The sequence below is a fragment of the Oncorhynchus kisutch genome, linkage group LG4 (assembly GCF_002021735.2).
Source record: "Oncorhynchus kisutch isolate 150728-3 linkage group LG4, Okis_V2, whole genome shotgun sequence".
Classification (NCBI taxonomy): Eukaryota; Metazoa; Chordata; class Actinopteri; order Salmoniformes; family Salmonidae; genus Oncorhynchus; species Oncorhynchus kisutch.
Window position 1 is genome coordinate 42279951 of NC_034177.2, and position 23912 is coordinate 42303862.

The window sequence follows — 23912 nt, forward strand, 5'->3', positions numbered from 1 at the left end:
AAAAGTTATACAGCTGCACCATTGAGAGCATCTTGACTGGCTGCAACACAGCTTGGTAGGGCAACTGCTTGGCATCCGACCGCAAGGCTCTACAGAGGGTAGCGCGTAAGGCCCAGTACTTCACTTGGGCTGAGCTCCCTGCCATCCAGGACTTCTATACCAGGTGGCGATGTCAGAGGAAGGCCCAAAAATTGGCAAAGACTCCAGCCACTCAAGTGGCTATTCTCTCTGCAACTACAAGGCAAGCAGTACCGATGTACCAAGTCTGGAACCAACAGGACCCTGACCAGCTTCTACCTCCAAGCTATAAGATTGCTAAATAGTTAGTTAAATATTAAACCAAATAGCTAGCCGGACTATCTACATTTGAACTTTTTTTTTAAATTAATCACATACGCTGCTGCTTCTGTTTATCTATTTGTTCATCTTGTTGCACAGTGAACATTTCATCAGTGCAAATGACTCAAACATCTTCAAGAGCGTTTTGTGCTTTTTAATCAATGTGTGCAGCCACTTGGAAACATTACATTTATAGTGTGTGGCAAATTGCTAGCTAATCAACAACAAGAAACACCCACGACACTGTACTGTAGGTAAAATATAACAAATATAAACACTTGTGCTATTGAGTGGCTGCTGCAAATAGGGGAGAACAATTCCTAACCAATCTATACAGTTATTATCCCTTAAAACTGGGCTGGGATGATTAGTATGCCTTCCACAAATGTGACACAATGTGTATGCCTGAGAGCCAACAGGACCACTAAGATAAGGCTGTGTGAATCCCCTCGGTGGGAGCTGCCACTACACATCACTGTATTCACCTGGCTGGGCTGTCAGGTCCCTGGGGTAGCAGTAGGACCCCTACCACCCATCCGACCCCAACTCCATGCATAGAGCCCATGCTCCATACACAGATTGAGGGCTAGGAAGCCATTTTGGGTCTGTGTGTTCAGAGGGAGGATGTAGGAACCCTGTCCAGCACCGTCTGTTCCCCATCTCTCCAGGTGCTGAGGACAAGATGGTCCATGTGGCCATGCCAGCTACAGCAAGACCCACTACCAACCAGGACATACAGTAGTACACCTACTGCAGAGAATTTATGACGAACTAGCTCGGAGCACCATTTCAGCACTGAAATGAATGGGGCAACACACTGACCTTTCCCTGTCCATTAGCACTACCTGAAAACATCATGATGGCGTTCGTCATCCCGCCCAGTAAGGATGAGTAGTAGCACTCCATTTGTGTCAAAAGAGCTGTATTACGAATCACACAGATTCAACGCTTGAATGAGATCACGCAGAGGTGATAGCGGTGACGAGCTCATATTAGTGTACAAATCCCAGTTCTTCAAGCCTCTATCTATATCCACCCGCATCTGTTCGGCTGTGAAATAAATGAGGAATACGAGTGTACGGCGTTTGATAAGACACGAGGAAGGTCACAGAGACACAAGAAAGGAGAGAAGATTGGGAATCCGCATTCAGAAACCATGTTAATATCCCTATAAGCTTCAGAGCCAGTTAGCTACAAATCGAGTCGATGTTGCCTTGATGCTGCTTCTCCATCTATCTTCAGGGAGAGAATGTCAGAGCTGTTTATGTGAACACCTCATGCACAAAGAACACGAGCCAATTGCAAGAATGAGAGAGCACTGCAACAACCTGTTTTGAAGGTGGATCTGGATTTCTCTCTGAGCCCAGCGTGATAGATGTATATACATACACTTCCAATGGGAGCACACAGTACTGTATATAACACAGGCTCCGTATGTGGCAAATAAAATTAGCCCACTAAAAAAATAACGATAGAAACATGGCGGTGATTCGTGTCCAATGGATGAGTCACGCTCCCCCTTCCTCTGAGTGGGGTCTTATTTAGGGCTTTGTGTCCTATTGGAGGCTGGCAAGGGACCAAGTTGTTGACGCTGTCGCCGAGGGCCCGCGTTCTCATTCAGACTGTGCACCTCTGGGTCCCCAAGCCCAAATGCAAGGTGACAACCTCTTGAAATGCACAGATTCAAAGGCAAGTTGAGGCTCATATTTTGAGTGCATCACTATTCGAGACCGAAATGCCAATCTAAAAAGGATGTGACATGTCTGGGTTTTCTATGTTTGGTTTGGAGAGAGGAGAAGATATTTAATAAGCAGGAGGAGGAGGAGGAGGATGGTATCTGGGTATGAGGGAACGAGGACCATGGTGGGAAAGCAATCAAGCCCAATAGAATCAATTGTAAGATGATAGCCCTTAGATCCAGTCAATGGCGGATCCTCAGCCCATGGTGTCTAAACCCTGGATGCCCTGGCCAGCCAGTAAGACGGACAAGCCAGCTAAGATAATTTCCTGATCAATTCAATTGGAAAACATTAGGGATTCCCAATATCTACCTGACACCAGCCTCACATGAAGACCATTAAAGAGAAGCTCAACATCCCCTATGGCGGCTACATCAAACACAGGACACTGAGTGTGTTAGGGTCTGCAGCCAAGGTGCATCAAAGTCAGCCGCCCCAAATAATTAATTAAATAAAAGAGAGGTAATCCGGTTGAAACCCAGTTATTCCTCAGCAGACCAAGTGGAAAGAAATAGTCCCAAACCTTCTCCCTCAGAGTTGAGGCTGAGCAAGTGCGACTTGGGGTATTGATTTCTCCTTAATTTGCCTTTGGGTGACAGAGGAAAATGCTGAGTAGGGCGAGGCGGGCAAGCTATTCTAACATTCTTCACTGCTTAGGTGCAGAATAGCATCGATCGGAATGCCTGGAGTGAGTGGAGGCCTGAGATGGAGACAAGTTTACAACCCTCTACAAGGACAAGCATGAGCATGATAACATTTTATTCTCAACACCTATTTGCATGATGCTCCTTAGTAAATATTTTAGCACCATAAAACGTACTGAGAGTCCCATTATTCGAGATATTAAAGGCTGGGTATTTTTGTAAAAGTGTTAAAAATAGAGCAGTATCTCTGACCGAATGAAGAACCTGGCTGTCTCTGAAAAGAAAGTGAACTTAATTGTTGCAGTGTCAAGGTAACTCAACACATTGAGACAGTCATACAGTAGATGACAAATTGAATATCTGCTTCATTCACTAGCTAGGTACATACTTCACTTCCACTGTACCATGTTATGTATTACTCCACCGATGCTCTCTCAGTGAGTGGGTTTGTTGTTGTGTTGTCAAACCATGTTTGATTGACAGGTTTCACTTCTGTGCGTCAATCCACTCCAGGGGACTGGGACTTCGTAAAAAAACTTGCTTCTTTGCCTCAGTTTTTTGTTTTAAGTCAGTCGTTTAAACATTTCTCAAAGTTACAAAGTAAAATGTTATGAATCATTTTTTAAATGTTGATGTTCTTCTTCTACTAAGGAGAGGCTTTTACATAGACAAACAGCACCAGAACATCACATCTCAGTTTTGTTGGTAGAATACTTTGGCGCAACAAAAGTTTGCCTTATATAATCATATAATACCACAAAAGAGAGGGCCTATTTGAAGTAGAGGCCACAAAGTATTTTACTGAGAAAAATAGATTCTCCAGGGGGAATATGACAAAATACAATGTGTGCCTAAGCCTTTCCTACCGACTACAGCGGATTTGATACACAGCCTCTTGCTGTATCAACACAATGACAATCACTTTCAGACCCATTTAATTTCACGAGGAAAGCATTTCAATCATCCTCTATTGTGCAATGTGCAATCCACGCATTATTCCTTGAAATGGAGATGCAATTAGGAATCAATTCAATTATCCTTTTGTGGTCAATCTGTTGGTTATGTCGTTAATAACTATGTGTACGGATAAATTAGGACAAGCATGAGCATGATAACATTTTATTCTCAACACCTATTTGCATGATGCTCCTTAGTAAATATTTTAGCACCATAAAACGTACTGAGAGTCCCATTATTCGAGATATTAAAGGCTGGGTATTTTTGTAAAAGTGTTAAAAATAGAGCAGTATCTCTGACCGAATGAAGAACCTGGCTGTCTCTGAAAAGAAAGTGAACTTAATTGTTGCAGTGTCAAGGTAACTCAACACATTGAGACAGTCATACAGTAGATGACAAATTGAATATCTGCTTCATTCACTAGCTAGGTACATACTTCACTTCCACTGTACCATGTTATGTATTACTCCACCGATGCTCTCTCAGTGAGTGGGTTTGTTGTTGTGTTGTCAAACCATGTTTGATTGACAGGTTTCACTTCTGTGCGTCAATCCACTCCAGGGGACTGGGACTTCGTAAAAAAACTTGCTTCTTTGCCTCAGTTTTTTGTTTTAAGTCAGTCGTTTAAACATTTCTCAAAGTTACAAAGTAAAATGTTATGAATCATTTTTTAAATGTTGATGTTCTTCTTCTACTAAGGAGAGGCTTTTACATAGACAAACAGCACCAGAACATCACATCTCAGTTTTGTTGGTAGAATACTTTGGCGCAACAAAAGTTTGCCTTATATAATCATATAATACCACAAAAGAGAGGGCCTATTTGAAGTAGAGGCCACAAAGTATTTTACTGAGAAAAATAGATTCTCCAGGGGGAATATGACAAAATACAATGTGTGCCTAAGCCTTTCCTACCGACTACAGCGGATTTGATACACAGCCTCTTGCTGTATCAACACAATGACAATCACTTTCAGACCCATTTAATTTCACGAGGAAAGCATTTCAATCATCCTCTATTGTGCAATGTGCAATCCACGCATTATTCCTTGAAATGGAGATGCAATTAGGAATCAATTCAATTATCCTTTTGTGGTCAATCTGTTGGTTATGTCGTTAATAACTATGTGTACGGATAGTTCTCAGAAGTGAAAAAGGGATATTGCCAAAAGACACCTCCCACTGATCATTAAAGGCAGAACCCTTCTGTGACTCAGTGACACTATTGCTTGGGAAAACATCCCTCATCACCAGAGACACGTGGTTTGACATGACATGTTTAATAAGAGGTCCTGGTTATCTATGCAGAACTAATGATGGTCATCTCTCTCCCTCTCTCTGAGAAAAAAAAAGAGCCCTGAAGGCCTGAGGTGTCATCCGTCAGCCTTGATGAGCTGATCACTAACTAGACTCGTGATGACAAGCACTCCAGTCCACACATACAGCACCAGTTAAAAGTTTGGACACACCTACTCATTCAAGAGTTTTTCTTTATTTGGACTATTTCCTACATTGTAAAATAACAGTGAAGACATCAAAACTATGAAATAACACATATGAAATGATGCAATAACCAAAAATAGTGTTAAATAAATCCAAATATATTTAAGATTTAAGATTCTTCAAAGTAGCCACCCATGACAGCTTTGCACACTCTTGGCATTCTCTCAACCAGCTTCACCTGGAATACTTTTCCAACAGTCTCGAAGGAGTTCCCACATATGCTGAGCACTTGTTGGCTGCTTTTCCTTCACTCTGCGGACCAACTCATCCCAAATCATCTCAATTGGGTTGAGGTCGGGTGATTGTGAAGCCAGCTCATCTGATGCAGCACTCAATTACTCTCCTTCTTGGTCAAATAGCCCTTACACAGCCTGGAGGTGTGTTGGGTCATTTTCCTGTTGAAAAACAAATGATAGTCCCACTAAGCACAAAGCAAATGGGATGGCGTATCGCTGCAGAATGCTGTGGTAGCCATGTTGGTTCAGTGTGCCTTGAATTCGAAGACATTGTCACCATCAAAGCACCTCCACACCATCACACCACCTCCTCCATGCTTCACAGTGGAGATGCGGAGATCATCCGCTCACCTACTCTGCGTCTCACAAAGACACAGAGGTTGGAACCAAAAATCTAAAATGTGGACTCATCAGACCAAAGGACAGATTTCCACCAGGCTAATGTCCATTGCTCGTGTTTCTTGGCCCAAGCAGGTCTCTTACTTTTATTGGTGTCCTTTAGTAGTGATTTCTTTGCAGCAATTCGACCATGAATATGTAACCTTTATTTTACTAGTAAAACAATTGCAGCCTACCCCAGATGATGCTTTGTCAATTGTGCTCCGCCCCATGGGACTCCCAATCACAGCCGGATGTGATACAGCTTGGATTCAAACCAAGGACTGTAGTGACATCTCTTGCACTGAGATACCATGCCTTAGACCACTGCGCCACTCAGGAGCCTTGATTCATGCAGTATCCTCTGAACAGTTGATGTTGAGATGTGTCTGTTACTTGAACTCTGTGAAGCATTTATTTGGGCTGCAATCTGAGGCGCAGTTAACTCTAATGAACTTGTCCTCTGCAGCAGAGGTAACTCTGGGTCTTCTTTTCCTGTGGCGGTCCTCATGAGAGCCAGTTTCATCATTGCGCTTGAAGGTTTTTGCTACTGCACTTGACAAAACTTTGAAAGTTCTTAACATTTTCAGGATTGACTGACCTTCATGTCTTAATGTAACAGACTGTCATTTCTCCTTGCATATTTGAGCTGTTCTTGCCAGAATATGGACTTGATCTTTCATCAAATAGGGCTATCTTCTGTATACCACCACTACAACTGATTGTCTCAAACGCATTAAGAAGTAAAGAAATTCCACAAACTAACTTTTAACAAGGCACACCTGTTAATTGAAATGCACTCCAGGTGACTACCCCATGAAGGTAGCTGGTTGAGAGAATGCCAAGAGTGTGCAAAGCTGTCATCAAGGAAAAGGGTGGCTACTTTAAAGAATCTCAAATATGAAATATATTTTGTTCCACACATGTTTGGTTACTACATGATTCCATGTGTGTTAATTCATAGTTTTTTATGTATTTACTATTATTCAACAATGTAAAAACTACTAAAAATAAAGAAAACCCCTGGAATGAGTAGGTGTATTGTACTGTACGTGTTTTGTCATCTAGCACTAAGGGGACCTATAGATATGACAGAGTCAGAGGGTATGTGGAGTAATACTGCACTGTAAACGCTACAGTAAGGATTATAGCCAAGCCCTGGTCTTGTGTTCACAAAGTGTCTTTTAAATAATCATGATTTAAAACACTTTGTGAATACAGGGCTTGGCCCTGGCCAGAGAGCTTCCCCTGTGGATGGTTCTCCTAATTGGGAGGGACAGTGGTGTGGAATGTGGGAGGAATAAGAGAGCTTTAGTCTGGGGGATGCCAAGCAACTGTCACACAATGGCAGGTGTCCAAGGTTTTACGGAGCTAGCTTAGCTACCTCTCTCATAGCAGTTGTTATTTCATCTGGTCTCTCTATGTCTCTCCGTTCACCTGGCACACTCTAGTCAACAACACAATATTGACACAATAGCACCCCAGCCTCCCATCAAACCTTGTTAAAACCAAATAAAATGTCCTCCTGCCCTAGGATAATGCCTGTTTAGATTCATGCGCTACGCTACCATGTTTACTACGAGAAACAAAAATAAACATGTCAGCATGATCATTAAAACCCCCTCTTTCACAGGGCATGGGGATGCTATTTTGGTCTTGCCCTGGGAACCCAGTAACAGGTTTTTATTGAACAGTGGCACCTAGTATGTTATGAGTCATAACTGACACAGTGAGTCTCTACTCTAAACAGGCTGTCTCAATTTCCAATCAGCCAGCATGGGGGGTGGGGAGACTTAAATCTCTGGCTAACTACACCCACCACAAGCCACCACATTATATGGGTCTATATCCCATTTGATCTGTTACACCAGCTAATGAGCTCTGCAGAGCTCTACAATGAGGTAGGGTGGCAATTGAAGGAGCAGGCCGGGTGGAGATGTGTAAATTAAAATGATCTCCCCAGACATTTAGCTACTGGACATAGGCAGGGAGCGGGCTTACAGTATATGGAGATATTGGAGTGCAGGTTAGAGTAGGAATATTGAGCCAAGGCTGTACCTTCTCCTGTGGGGATGCTAATTCAGGGCCGGCCCCAGGTATAGGCGACATAAGCTGTCGCTTAGGGCCCCTGGCCACTAGGGGGCTTCCGCCCCAATTTAGTAGTATTGTTACATATTTGTACTCAGTTGGGGTCTCAACTTACAGTTCGAAATATGGTTGTGCATCAGCAGTTTTTTATGTCAGCCAATGACAGTCACTCATAAAAAAACATTTGATTGGTAAATTAGTCTAGCCAGCTGTCTAAACTTGTATTAATCATGGCAAAAATTACTGACCGGGCATGAAGGGCACGTGCCAAAGGGCCCTTACCAAATCTCTCTTAGGGCCCCCAAAAGGCCCTGTGCTAATTACAACACTTAAAATGATCAAATGCATATCAACTACGTCAATACTTCTTCTAGGTAAATGTAAATAAATGAAATACATTGTCCAATGCAGGAGAATCAGATATGCCATGTCTTTATTTGAGAGTAAAAATTGACATGGCAGGATCATGTCCTTTTGTACTGTTCCGGATATTAATTGTCTACATTATATTGCCCTAAAGTACTGATTGATATAGCTTCACAATAATATATTGTGTTATTTAAGCCACTCCTGAATCAGGGCAGCAGGTGGTTAGAGCGTTGGTAACCGAAAGGTTGCTAGATTGAATCCCTGTGATGACAAGGTAAAAATCTGTCATTCTGCCCCTGAACAAGGCAGTTAACCCACTGATCCTAGGCCGTCATTGTAAATAAGAATTTGTTCTTAACTGACTTGCCTAGTTAAATAAAGGTTAAATCTTTTTTTATCAGTATGCATGTCAGTATTGGAAATCCATGTAAGAATTATTGAATCCATCATTATTGAAAGCTGGTTTCATGAGTTCAAACAATTCACTGCGCCTCAATTTCAGTTTAACCTCCACATCACCTAGTAAGGGATTAAGTTAACTTGTGATAGACTTCTGGTGAGAGAGTACATCTGAAAGTTTGTTACAATGTGAAGTCCCTTGGGGCCGAGGGGTTTAGTGAACTTTTCAGCACTCTGTGAGGGGGAAAACAGCAGGCAAATTGCTTCGGCACCTTGGCTCGAAACCTTGTGGCATGAAGGAATGGGACAGCATGAGTGAAATGATTGCCAAGGCAATGCTTTATAAAGCCACCGTTCAATGAGGAAAACACACACAAACACCTTGAAACTGTCATTAGGTTTCAAGCTCTTTTCTTCTGGCGGCGTGCTAGCTACATTTAAAACAAAAATGTCAACTCAGGTGATTAAATCGATGGGGAAACTAATCTTTTGTTTCCTTCGACCAAATGGCATATAAATCCTCCAGCAATCCCCTAAGCAAGCATAGGAATTCATGAATGCTAAACACAGTTGGATCTTCTACTCCCCTAACAAAGGATTTGCACCACTTCTTTGGCCCGTTATAAGGTAAGGATGCTGAGCGGCCAGTTATTCTCCAAATATGAATATCAAATGAGGCTTTGCTTATGGTATGATAATGACACAGTGGTGGGATGGAGGCAGCTCTCTCTAACAAAGGTGCACTATGTGTCAGTGTTGGGAAGGGAAGGAAACAGGGAGGATGTTTCAGGGAGGGAAGGAACCGATTAATAGTGGAGGGAGTGAAGGAGGGAGGGCTGGGCAGAGCAGACCAGAGATTCTATCAGACATCACAGAGAGAGGACACAGAGCAGGGGCCTGCAAATACACCATGGCCAGTCTGCAAGCTGACACACATAGGAAATCACAGCCAACCCAATCTTGCTCCCCGACTCATAGTGTGTCTACCAACATGTCGTCCAGTCATCACTGTATTTTTGGGCATAGCCACTGTGATTCGGTGTGATTGTCATCCAAAGGAGACTTGCTCTCAATCCTGACTACTACACCACCAGATACTCTGATCTGACCCAGACCCCCCAACCATGCTGCAGCTCAGACTAACACTAATCTCCATAAGAAAGAGAAGCCAGATGGTCAGGAACAACTGCTGGAGAGGCCTGGAGATGAGTGCATGGGACATGCCTGGAGTGCCTGCGCTATTTACCTTGTGCTTCAAGTTACCGCTGTAAGCCCTGTGGAGGGAGTGGAGGGCTGGGGGTTGTGGGTTTCGAGGGAGGCCCGCTGTCTGCACCTGGCGTCGGGTTACGCCATAGGCCTGGCAGCCACCACGCAACTCCGCTCCGATCTGGGGTGTCAAAGCTGAGGCCCTGGGCAGGCAGCGTAAACTTGCAATTCATGGAGTGCCACAGGGAGAGCAGCAATGTCCCAGGGGTGTCAGGATACAGGGCTGCTTTTCACCCTGTCCCCCAGTCCCCAAGCCCCTGTGCTCTCCCTAAACTGGGTCCAGCCACAGGCTTCAGCCAGCCTCAGTGCTGCCTCTGGACACCCTGACCCGGTGGGGCAGCAGACAAACAGACAGACAGACAGACAGACAGACAGACAGACAGACAGACAGACAGACAGACAGACAGACAGACAGACAGACAGACAGACAGACAGACACCTCCTGCCTTCACAGAGAGGTGGATACATGGCCACCCAGGGAAACAGTGACTCCCGTGGGACAGTTATTAAACTGTCATTAAAGGGAGTCAAGGCGCCACAACGACTATCAATCTACTAGCAAGGGGCGTGATCATTAAGTGAACATTAGCAGTGTGAGGAGCTCAATTACTGCCCAGCGGGAGCCACTGCGCTAGTGAAAGCCCCCCGGCCGCTCGAGGCTTCCCCACTGATCAACACACACACAGAGGAAGGTCACAATTTCCTCACACCATAGGGTGCCCATAGCCCTCCTTACTCTCCCCAACCCTAGGAGAGTCAGTGACAATAAGGCAGGTCTAGGGCATCCAGCTCAGTGCCAAAGGCAAAGTCTCTTTCCCCACTCCTCCCAGTGTGGAGCTAGAGCATCAGGTTATTAACATGGGGGGTTTTACTGCCAACACAAGGGGTTAAGTACAGGTTGAGCCACACAAAGCCCTCGGGGAGAGCAAGCGCCTCAGCTAAATCCTCCCGTAGCTGTCACGGATGGCAAAGCAGCACTGACACAATGACCTCAGCCGCCATCCAGTAGCCCGGCCTCTGATTCCTCCACATGCATCACGTACTGCACACACACCTTGCCTGATCTGAGCAGGCCTTGCCAATCAGGCACACACATATCCCTCTTGCACTGTGTGGGTGTTCTGCCCGAAAGCTACATTGGAATCTGTGCTGTGGGCTATTGGTCTCGTCATGGTTTAGTAATAATGGGCAGCAGCCTGGTGCCTGAGCCTTAAATGTGCCCCAGATTGCAGGGTGCACGTAGTAGGCTAGTGGTGACGTGATTGGAGAGGTATACCCTGTGGTGTTGTGATGTTATTACGCTTCACGCATGACTGGCTCCACACAAAAGGCTCCGGTCCATCAACTAAACCCCCGGTAATCCACTGGTTAAATATTTCTGGGGATGCCTACTTTCACAAACAAAATGACAGATGCCAACATAAGGCCCACTGCAATCTGGGGGATTTGATGATGATGTGTGAAAGTGCTAGTATTTTTTTTTTGTATTTTTTAAAATCTTTGTTACCCCAAAAAATCCCAATGTGTAAAATAAAACCAACAAATCAGATTATTCCCATCCAACTCTCCAGTGGCTTTCCAAAATGAATTAAAACATCCTCAATCGTTCTAAATCTTTCAGAACCATTCTCCAGATATGTCATGGTTCCATCTAAAACATGTAAGCAATGCCCCCTGTCCTTTAACTAGACAGCTTAACACTCTAAATCCTCATAATGTTTGCAGTAAATCAGCATCCATCAGGAGCCATGTTGTAAAGCCATCTGAATGAGTGTCAGCACCCCAGCCACATGGAGCCATGTTGTAAAGCCATCTGAATGAGTGCCAGCACCCCAGCACCCCAGCCACATGGAGCCATGTTATAAAGCCATCTGAATGAGTGCCAGCACCCCAGCACCCCAGCAGAGCACCCACATGGAGCCATGTTGTAAAGCCATCTGAATGAGTGCCAGCACCCCAGCACCCCAGCAGAGCACCCACATGGAGCCATGTTGTAAAGCCATCTGAATGAGTGCCAGTCCCAGCACCCCAGCAGAGCACCCACATGGAGACATGGAGGAGCAACCACTCCTCAAACTCTTTTTCAAATCTGATGTTAAACCTAACTCTAAACTTAACCACACTGCTAACCGTATGCCTAACCCTAATCTTCAAATTAAAACCAAACAGCCAATGTTTGTTTTCATCCATTTTTACGATATAGCCAATTTGGACTTTGAGGCGTTGGAGTGACAACCCCCACTCCAACGCCTCAATAACAACCAGAGATAGTAACATGCAAATGAGCCCCCTCATGCCAGGATGAGGCAGACATAGTTATGAAACACACATGGTTGCACAAAGACCTACAGTATCACCTTGAGAAGAAAAGGGTTTTCATAATGATCCTCATAAGCTTGAACACCAATCTTTATCTCACATGTGCCTGAACAGAAGTCTTGAAATGATCCGTAAATCAGTTTACAAGTATTACGCAATATGACATTTTACCATCTTGCCTTACTCATATTACTGCAAACCTAATGACTACCCCGTTTACATTTGTATCCACTGAGTAATTTCCAGAACCATGTGTCAGTGTCATTCCTGCTTGTTGGCCCAAATTCATCCTAATGCATCCTATAATTAGCCATCCCCAAAACAGAACAAACACGATGGAGACATGAGAAAGAGAAGAAGAAGAGAGATAAATCATGTTTACTTACCCAGAAGATGAGGTTGAAGAGGAACATCGTGTACTTCAAACAGCAGAGACAGCCCCGTGCCATGTTGCACTTCTTGAATTCTAAAAGGAACACAAAGGATAGATCCAGGTAAAAGACCACGTATTTGCTGCCTTTGGGCGCCGTGTACTTGTTATTGCTGCTCTTGTCTCCTCCGATGTTGACGCTGGCATCGGCCGCTGTCCCAGCCTGCCCCTGTGCGGCGGAGGCGCCACGTGGCCCCGTGGAGCCGTAGAACGCGCCGGCGGTGAAGCCGCGGCCACCGAACGGGCGGCCAGATGTAGAGGCGCGGGCAAAGTCAGAGTCGCGGCTATCCACGGACGGGCTGCGGTGAATGGCTGACTCCTCACTGCTGGACTTCTCCATGCTCTGAGGCTGTTGCTGCTGCTGCTGAGGGGCTCGCTACTGTTACACACTCTACCATGTCTCAGAGATGAGAGGACAGAACTCTCCCACTCTCACCGGCTCCTCTCTCCCTCTCTGCTCTGTACTGATTCTCTTCAAGGCCAGACAATCGGAATGTTTCTATATCAGAATCTTTCTATCTCCCCAACACAGGTAAGTGAGAGGAAGGAACAACACAGGCGCTATTCCCAGCTCTATGTGTCTTCCGCCCAATGCCCAGCGTCTGCTCTCATGCTCTTGAGTTAGCCATGCAGAGAAGCCCTAGTCCAGTGAGAACCATTATTACCCTGACAAGTGCCGGCAGACTGCGTCCTTGAGTCGGTAAGTTTCAATAGTGTCCCCTGGATCTCCTGTGCTCTCCACACTGCTGTGATGTTTGCCGTGAGAGCAAGACCCCCTGTGACTCTTTCTCTCCTGCTGTCAGCTGCTCCACTTCTTCCACCTGGTTCACTTCTCCCTGCTGCTGACCTCAGGTCTGCTTTCTGCCTGGATCGGTGGGAACTTTTACCCCCCTACAAAAACACAATCCTCTATCTTTTTTCCCTCTCTCCGCTTCTTCTCCTCCTTTCCTGCACTCTCTCAGTCCTCTGTGCTTTGCGCTCTCCAATGTGCTGACAATACACTCTCTCCCACTCCTTCTCTCGCTCTGTGCTCTATGGTATCATTCTGCACTCAGTCCCCTGCTCTCTGCCTGTGCTCTCATTTGCAGCGCTGTGGCTGATGTGTGCTATTATCGGCAAGCCACATCTAACGGGCATTCCCAATCCTATCCCCCCTAAATTAGAACACTGCCCTCATTCCCTCTCCTCTCTTTGCCTCGACTCGGCCCCTCCCCACTGCTGAGGGAGCAACCAATTAGGCGGCTGCAGGCAGCCCAGGATCCTCCCCTCCTCTCCGACCATGTAATAAGCTGATCGTAGCACTGCTTTGCCTATACAAGTTCAGCAATTTCATCTGTGCTGTCTGCGCGTCAGGGGGTCCAGGAGGCCATTCATTAATTCAAATATCATGAGGCCAGGGAAACGTGTCGGAGGAGGGTGAGCGGAGGGGCTAGGTTCATATTAATATCTGCATGGGGGGAGGGGCTTTTCCTGTCAGTGTGAAACATATCACATAGTGGAGTTGGCCAGTGCTCTCCGATGCAACCTTCAATCCTTCGATTTCATTACGACACTTGCTATATTCACGCCCTGTTTTATTTACGCTTCTATTTATTATTCTCTTATGTTTACGCCTATATTTGTGAAGAGCTAGCTATAATGACATCAAAACGCTCTCATAATAAGGATGATTACTGCATGCAGACTTGCGGAGTACTGTATCTCTGCAGCCTTGTCACAAAGTTGTCAGTTGCTCAATACCTGCTTGCTCACTGCCATGTAAGGAGCACCGATAAATTGGCAGGGGTTCTGCCTTTGGAATTATGGCACCATTTCAAGCATGGAAATAGGAGAGTAGCTTAAAGATACTCAGAGCTATCCTATGGAAGACAAGGGTCAAACACAGACTGTCTCAGTTGTTTCACACACATATTACAGCTCCACGGAGCTCCATCCTTATATTTATCTAATCTGGTTTGAAATTCAATCCCCAGATGACTCAATGTGAATGATCTGTGAACAAAGAGAAAATGCATTTAGCCTGATAAGATATCAAACACCCACTGAGAGAGATGACGTTTCCTTTATAGTGTACATATGCTGATTTGACGAGATGTGGATGAAAGATCTGATACCTTTTGATACAGCGCTCGGCTTCCTTTACTTGGATACATCTTCTCTCCCCTCAGAGAACTACTGCACAAACAATAGAAATACCAGCACCGTAACACCCACTTACCTATCCCTTTCACAAGGTTGGGTTTGTGAAAACAGCCTGGTCTTAACTCCACACCTCTGCGCTGTGGTAATGATCCCCCCCTCTCTTTCGGCAAGGCGAGGTTGAGTGCTTGTGATGCCTGCAACTCTGAGACAGATGGGGCAGAGTTTCAGCTGAATGGTCTTAAGGTAAACCCAGTACTACCTTATATACACAGAAATACACTAATTCACGTCTCTGGTGTTTATACGACGGGGTAGACAAACCCTCACAAACTTCCAGAGACGCACCATTGAGAGCAACCTGTCGGGCTTTATCACTGCTTGGTACGCAACCCAGCCCAACGCATCACCAGAGGCACAATCAGCCACCCGATCCACAGTCTGTTAACCACACTACCATCTAGAAGGCAGACACAGTACAGGTGCATTAAAGCTGGAACCGAGAGACTGAAAAACAGCTTGTATCTCTAGGCCATCAGACTGTAAAAAATAGTCAACACTAGCCGGCACCCACCCAGTATCCTGCCCTGAATCTTAGTCTGTGTTACTAACCGGCTAACACCCAGTACTCTACTCTGCAACTTAGAGACTGCTGCCCTATGTACACAGTCATTGAACACTGATCACTTTAATAATGTTCACATACTGTTTTACCTACCCGCTTCATATGCACAGTATCAGTCAAAAGTTCGGACACACCCACTCATTCATGGGTTTTTCTTTATTTTTACTATTTTCTACATTGTAAAATAATAGTGAAGACATCAAAACTATGAAATAACACATATGGAATCATGTAGTAACCAAAAAAGTGTTAAACATATCAAAATACATTTTACATTTGAGATTCTTCAAAGTAGACACCCTTTGCCTTGATGACAGCTTTGCACACTCTTGTCATTCTCTCAACCAGCTTCATGAGGAATGCTTTCCCAACAGTCTTGAAGGAGTTCCCACATATGCTGAGCACTTGTTGGCTGCTTTTTCTTCACTCCGCAGTCCAACTCATCCCAAACAATCTCAATTGGGTTGAGGTCGCGTGATTGTGGAGGCCAGGTCATCTGATACTGTATTCTAGTGGCTCATCCTATATAACAACTGATGTACACATCTTTCATATTCATATAGTATTCAGACCCCTTGACTTTTTCCACAATTTGTAAGGTTGCAGCCTTATTGTATAATTGATTAAATTTATTCTTTTCTTCATCAATCTACACACAATACCCCATAATGACAAAGCAAAAACTGTTGTTTAATTTTCTTTTTTTTACTAATATACAGTCGAAGTCGGAAGTTTACATATGCCTTAGCCAAAAACATTTAACTCCGTTTTTCACAATTCCTGTCATTTAATCCAAGTAAAAATTCCCTGTCTTAGGTCAGTTAGGATCACCACATTATTACTGTGATTATTATTATTATTATTTGACATGCTGGTCATTTATGAACATTTGAACATCTTGGCCATGTTCTGTTATAATCTCCACCCGGCACAGCCAGAAGAGGACTGGCCACCCCTCATAGCCTGGTTCCTCTCTAGGTTTCTTCCTAGAATTTGGCCATTCTAGGGAGTTTTTCCTAGCCACCGTGCTTCTAAACCTGCATTGCTTGCTGTTTGGGGTTTTAGGCTGGGTTTCTGTACAGCACTTTGAGATATCAGCTGATGTAAGAAGGGCTATATAAATATATTTGATTTTTAATTTTAAAGAATGTTAAATAACAGAATAATAGCAGAGAGAATGATTTATTTCAACTTTTATTTCTTTCATCACATTCCCAGTGGGTCAGAAGTTTACATACACTCAGTATTTGGTAGCATTGCCTTTAAATTGTTTAACTTGGGTCAAACGTTTCAGGTAGCCTTCCACAAGCTTCCCACAATACGTTTGGTGAATTTTGACTCATTCCTCCTGACAGAGCTGGTTTAACTGAGTCAGGTTTGTAGGCCTCCTTTTCAGGCACACGCTTTTTCAGTTCTGCTCACACATTTTCTATGGGATTGAGGTCAGGGCTTTGTGATGGTCACTCCAATACCTTGACTTTGTTGTCCTGAAGCCATTTTGCCACAACTTTGGAAGTATGCTTGGGGTCATTGTCCATTTGGAAGACCCATTTGCGACCAAGCTTTAACTTCCTTACTGATGTCTTGAGATGTTGCTTCAATATATCCACATAATTTTCCCACCCTCATGATGCCATCTATTTTGTGAAGTGCACCAGTCCCTCCTGCAGCAAAGCACCCCCACAACATGACGCTGCCACCCCCGTGCTTCACGGATGGGATGGTGGTCTTCGGCTTGCAAGCCTCCCTATTTTTCCTCCAAACATTACATAATGGACAAACAGTTTTTTGTTTCATCAGACCAGAGGACATACTTGCGTACCATTGTTTGTACAGATCAACGTGGTACCTTCAGGCATTTGGAAATTGCTCCCAAGGATGAACCAGACATGTGGAGGTGTACAATTCTTTTCTGAGGTCTTGGCTGATTTCTTTTGATTTTGCCATGATGTCAAGCAAAAAGTCACTGAGTTTGAAGATAGGCATTGAAATACCTCCACTAGTACACCTCCAATTGACTCAAATTATGTCAATTAGCTCATCAGAAGCTTCTAAAGCCATGACATCATTTTCTGGAATTTTCAAGCTGTTTTAAAGGCACAGTCAACTTAGTGTATTTGAGCTTCTGACCCGCTGGAATTGTGATACAGTGAATTATAAGTGAAGTAATCTGTCTGTAAACAATTGTTGGAAAAATGACTTGTGTCATCTACAAAGTAGATGTCCTAACTGACATGCCAAAATTATAGTTTGTTAACAATACATTTGTGGAGTGGTTGAAAAACAAGTTTTAATGACTCCAACCTAAGTGTATGTAAACTTCTGACTTCAACTGTATACAAAAAACTGAAATATCACATTTACATAAGTATTCAGACCCTTAACTCAGTACTTTGTTGAAGCACCTTTAGTAGCGATTACAGAGTCTTCTTGGTATGACGCTACAATCTTGGCACACCTGTATTCTTCTCTGCAGATCCTGTCAAGCTCTGTCAGGTTGGATGGGGAGCGTCATTGCACAGCTATGTTCTGGTCTCTCCAGAAATGTTAGATTGGGTTCATGTCAGGGCTCTGGCTGGGCCACTCAAGGTCATTCAGAGACTTGTCCCAAAGCCACTCCTGTGTTGTCTTGGCTGTGTGCTTAGTGTCGTCCTGTTGGAAGGTGAACCTTCAACCCACTCTGAGGTCCTGAGTCCTCTGGAGAAGGTTTTTTTATCACAGATTTCTCTGTACTATGCTCCGTTCATCTTTCCCTCGATCCTGACTAGTCTCCCAGTCCCTGCCGCTGACAAACATCCCCACAGCATGATGCTGCCACCACCATGCTTCACCGTAGGGATGGTGCCAAGTGTCCTTCAGACGTGACGCTTGGAATTCAGGCCATCTTGGTTTCATCAGACCAGAGAATCTAATGATATCAAGCCACAACCGACCATGATTACAGACAGCTGTGTCTGTCCTTTGACACTATATAAACTAGTGACCCGCAGTGTTTGTCATTATACCCTGATGAAGACAGCTTGTCTGTCGAAACGTTGGTTATTAGGTTATTAAATTATTGCATCTGAGCTCCTAGAGAGTGCGGCTCTCCTTTTCTTTTTCAATCAATTGAATTTACCACAGGTGGACGAAAATAAAGTTGTAGAAACATCTCAAGGATGATCAATGGAAAAAGGATGCACCTGAGCTCAATTTCGAGGCTCATAGAAAAGGGTCGGAATACCTATGTAAATAAGGTATTTCTATTTTCATTTTGAATACATTTGCAAAAATGTCTAACAACCTGTTTTCACTTTGTCATTATTGGGTATTGTGTGTAGATTGATGAGGAACAAAATGCATCCTATCAATTTTTGAATAAGGCTGTAACGTAACAACATTTTGGGACAGGTAAAGGGGTCTGAATACTTTCCAAATTCACTGTATCCAGCGGTTCTTCCTGTAATAGTTGCGTCATACTGCAGCACACCTTGCGGGCTGCCGCAGAATTCTATGGCACGTCATTTAATTGTCAGCCATTGTTGCCATTATCGCTAGTTAGGGCTAGTTTGACCACCAGAGGGCATCTTTGAGAAGTATTTGATAGTCTTTAATATTGGCTGTAACAGAGAATTTAAAATATTTTTGTATACAGTATGGGATTGATTTTAAGAAATGTAGCTTAATTAATTAGATTAATATTATGGTGTTTCTATTACAATACATTTTTTAAAAACGAAACACGAAAAAACGAAACACGAAAATATGGTGCTGTACAACGTGATGGTCGGGAGTAGGATACAGTACTAAGCGCATAACATTTCCACACCCTAATTGTAGTCTAACCAATACCCAAAAGGAGATTAATTGAAAATAAAATCTCATTGATTTATACACTTCCAATAAAAAGTTTTGACACACCTACTCATTCATGGGTTGTTCTTTATTTGTACTATTTCCTACATTGTGGAAGAATAGTGAAGACATAAAAACTATGAAATAACACATATGGAATCATGTAATAACCAATAAAGTATTAAACAAATCAAAATATATTTTAGATTTTAGATTCTTCAAAGTAGCCACCCCTTGCCTTGATGACAGTTTTGCACACTCTTGGCATTCTCTCAACCAGCTTCACCTGGAATGCTTTTCCAACAGTCTTGAAGGAGTTCCCACATATGCTGAGCACTTGTTGGCTGCTTTTTCTTCACTCCGCAGTCCAACTCATCCCAAACCATATCAAATGGGTTGAGGTCAGGTGATTGTGGAGGTCAGGTCATCCGATGCAGCACTCCATCACTCTCCTTCTTGGTCAGATAGCCCTTACACAGCCTGGAGGTCTGTTTTGGGTCATTGTCCTGTTGAAAAACAAATGATCGTCCCACTAAGCACAAACCAGATGGGATGGCATATCGCTGCTGAATGATGTGGGAGCCACGCTGGTTAAGTGTGCCTTGAATTCTAAATAAATCACAGACAGTGTCACCAGCAAAGCACCCCCACACCATCACACCTCCTCATCCATGCTTCACAGTGGGAACCACACATGCGGAGATCCTCCGTTCACCTACTCTGCATCTCACAAAGACAGTGGTTGGAACCAAAAATCTCAAATTTGGACTCATCAGACCAAAGGACAGATTTTCACCGGTCTAATGTCCATTGCTTGTGTTTCTTGGCCCAAGCAAGTCTCTTCTTCTTATTGGTGTCCTGTAATGGTTTCTTTGCAGAATGCCAAGAGTGTGCAAAGCTGTCATCAAGGCAAAGGGTGGCTACTTTGAAGAATCTAAAATCTAAAATTCACAACATGTGTTATTTCATAGTTTTGATGTCTTCACCATTATTCTACCATGTAGAAAATATTAAAAATAAAGAAAAACCCTTGAATGAGTAGGTGTGTCCAAACTTTTGACTGGTACTGTATATATATATATATATATACACATATATATATACACATAATATATATATATATATATTCCGGACTTTGACATTGCCCGTTCTGATGTTTCTTAATTACATAATTGTTATTTGGGGGGTTTATGTGTATTGCTGTGTATTCTTAGGTATGTTGAAGCTAGAAATATAAGCATTTTGCTGCACCTGCGATACCAGCTTTCCCACTTTCCTCTGGTGGCCTTAATCAAATTGTTTACCTAAAATCAGTTTCCTGTTTCAGAGTGCAGTGCTCCTCTCTCCACGGGCAGCTGTGTCTGTGACATGCCACATTCAACTTGAATAATAATCCTTAATATCAGCGTCACTGTTCACGTAAGCCTGGTGTGGGATGACAACGATGAAAGTGGTCCCACACAGATAGCTAAAGAAGCGTTGGCTCAGCTCCTGTGTGTTGTCTGATCACAGCCCGTCAGGCCCTTAACTATCAATTCAATACGTTGTGCGTCAGTAGCCGCTGCCTCATAGGAGGACATGCATTTATCAGAGAGCTATGGGGGCCCTTAGCTAGCATGTGAGTGTGCTGCTGATGCCTCCACCCGACACAAGGGCACGTTCGTCCTCTTACTCCCACGTGAACAGATCCCAGCTGCATTCATCGCCATCGACTCAACAGAAGAGAACCAAAAAGCATGGGGCTCTGAAGTCCTTTATTAGACAAGGTTGCAGCAGAGCAAGGTTGCACAGGGTTTCTTCATTTGAACTTTCTCTGATGCTGAATAAACCTGGCAGCTCCTTCGATACGTGTTTAAAAGGAAAACTGGAACGCGAGCTTGGAGTTCAGTAGGAAGATCCATCCTAGAATACTCATTTTCAGGGCTCCTCCAGCCAAAACACTACTGCTTTTCTATCATGGTATGAAAGAGTATAACATAAAATCTAAGTAAAAGTGCCCTGGGGCTGTGTCAGGCAGAGTAAATATGAAACAAACAACATTGATTCTGGCATATCTGTGTGGCGCTCTATTGGAGTAAAGCTTATGTAGTCTAGCCAACACGGCACCATCGCCAGCAGAACAGAAACACGCTGGTGGGTGGTGGGCTAGTTCTATTTAAGAAGCACTTCAATAATTAAGACCAATAGAGCAAAGTCGTCTTGGGTTTCTTCTTAAACCTATTGGGTGAAATGATAAAGAAAATATAAATCTGCAGGATTAAGACTCTGGACTAAGAGTTTCTTAATGTGGAACAGTATCTAATAAGATAGAGGACAGCCATTTAATCATTCGGCAAGCATCCCTGGCACATGTACAAATTAGATGAGTGTGATCATCAACCCATACCTATACTGTAAAATATGGTGGTGGATCTTTGATGTTATGGGGCTATTTTGCTTCCACTTGTCCTGGGGCCCTTGTTAAGGTCAAGTTTACCCAGTAACAGGACATTTTAGCCAAAATCCTGGTTGCCCCTCCCAGGATGCTGAAACTTAAACAATAACCCATAGCATACATCAAAATCCCCCAAAATGTATAATAATTGACCACAAAATCAACATTTTGCAAAGGCTATCTCGGTCCCCGGACTTGAACCCCATTGAAAACCTGTGGTTTGAATTGATGAGGGCAGTCCATAAGTGCAGACGAAGGATATCAAGGATCTGAAAAGATTTTAAATGGAGGAATGGTCTAAGATCCCTCCCAAGGTGTTCTTCAGTCTCATAAAATATTTTAGGTGGGAATAATTTTGACCCCTATCTTTTTGAGAAAAAATAAATGATTATGTGTTCAAATAAATCTCTTTCTCTGAGCAGTTGTATTAGTATTAAGAATATAATTTTAATTTTTTTTGGAGCATAAAATTTAGCTCAGTATTTTTTAAATGTATTTTATACAGTCGTCCCACTGCATATGTTGAACTGTGAATGTCTCATGATGGACTGAGTGTGTGAATGGATTAGGACTCGTCTATGTCCTGGCCCCCATAAAGAAAATGAGAATTAAAAACAAGTTCAGCCCCTGGTTTGACCGGACTCTTGCAGAGTTACTCCACCTCAAGAATTGCATTGGACGAAAGGCCTGGCACACGCATACTCAGGCTGACTGGCTCTCGTTCAGGCAAATGACAAATAAGTGCACTCAGGCTATCCGGAAGGCCAAAGTTAGTTACTTTAAGGAGCAGTTCTCTCTCTGTGGGTCTAACCCCAAGAAGTTCTGGAAAACGGTTAAAGACCTGGGGAATAAACCCTCCTCCTTCACAGTTGCCCATGTCCCTTAATGTTGATGATGTCGTTGTTAATGACAATAAGCACATGGCTGAGCTCTTTAATCACCACTTTATTAAGTCAGGATTCCTATTTGACACAGCCATGCCTCCTTGCCCATCCAACATTTCCTCATCTCCCACCCCTTCTTATGCGCCTAGCTCTGATGCTCCTCCCTCTTTTCCCCCTGCTCCACTACAAAGTTTCTCCCTGCAGGCGGTCACTGAGTCCGAGGTGCTAAAGGAGCTCCTTAATCCATCTGGGTCAGATGCTTTAGACCATTTCTTCTTTTAAGGTTGCTGCCCCTATCATCACCAAGCCCATCTCTGACCATTGTTAACCTGTCTCTCCTCTCTGGGGAAGTTCCCATTGCTTGGAAGGCAGCCACTGTTAGTCCTTTATTTAAAGGGGGAGATCAAGCTGATCCTAACTGTTATAGGCATATTTCTATTTTGCCCTGTTTATCAAAAGTGTTGGAAAAACTTTATCAACTGACTGGCTTTCTTGATGTGTATAGTATTTTCTCTGGTATGCAATCTAGTTTCTGCTCAGGTTATGGATGTGTCACTGCAACCATAAAGGTCCTCAATGATGTCACCATTGCCCTTGATTCTAAGCAATGTTGTGCTGCTATTTTTATTGACTTGGCCATAGCTTTTGATACGGTAGACCATTCCATTCTTGTGGGCCGGTTAAGGAGCATTGGTGTCTCTGAGGGGTCTTTGGCCTGGTTTGCAAACTACCTCTCTCAAAGAGTCAGAACATCTGCTGTCTCAGCCACTGCCTGTCACCAAGGGAGTACCCCAAGGCTCGATCCTAGGCCCCACGCTCTTCTCAATTTACATAAACAACATAGCTGAGGCAGTAGGTAGCTCTCTCATCCATTTATATGCAGATGATACAGTCTTATACTCAACTGACCCCTCCCCGGATTTTGTGTTAAACACTCTACAACAAAGCTTTCTTAGTGTCCAACAAGCTCTCTGCCCTTAACCTTGTTCTGAACACCTCCAAAACAAAGATAATGTGGTTGGTAAGAACAATGCCCCTGTCCCCAAAGGTGTGATTACTACCTCTGAGGGTTTAGAGCTTTAGGTAGTCACCTCATACAAGTACTTGGGAGTATGGCTAGACGGTACACTGTCCTTCCCTCAGCACATTTCAAAGCTGCAGGCTTTGTAATCGCTCCTCTTTCACCCCAATCGCTCCTCTTTCACCCCAGCAGCCAAACTAACCCTGATTCAGATGACCATCCTACCCATGCTAGATTATGGAGTGTGCTCTCAAGTGGCTAGATGTTCTTTACGATTCGGCCATCAGATTTGCCACCAATGCTCCTTAT

General features: G+C 43.8%; 1 protein-coding gene across 6 annotated transcripts in view; it reads right to left on the reverse strand.

Moving 5' to 3' along the window:
• tspan9a (tetraspanin 9a) overlaps nt 1-23912 on the reverse strand; it is a 283178-nt gene that overhangs the window by 88754 nt on the left and 170512 nt on the right. For 3 of the 6 annotated variants that reach the window (XM_031822983.1, XM_031822981.1, XM_020481042.2), the window contains 2 exons: nt 14885-15010; nt 12623-12702 (listed from right to left, as the gene is read on the reverse strand). In XM_031822983.1, the coding sequence (XP_031678843.1) occupies nt 12623-12685 (63 nt within the window). In that variant the 5' untranslated portion in view covers nt 12686-12702; nt 14885-15010. Of the gene's footprint in view, nt 1-12622; nt 14729-14884; nt 15011-23912 lie in introns of those variants that run through there. The other 3 variants (XR_004209729.1, XM_020481041.2, XM_031822982.1) reach the window with 2 other exon arrangements.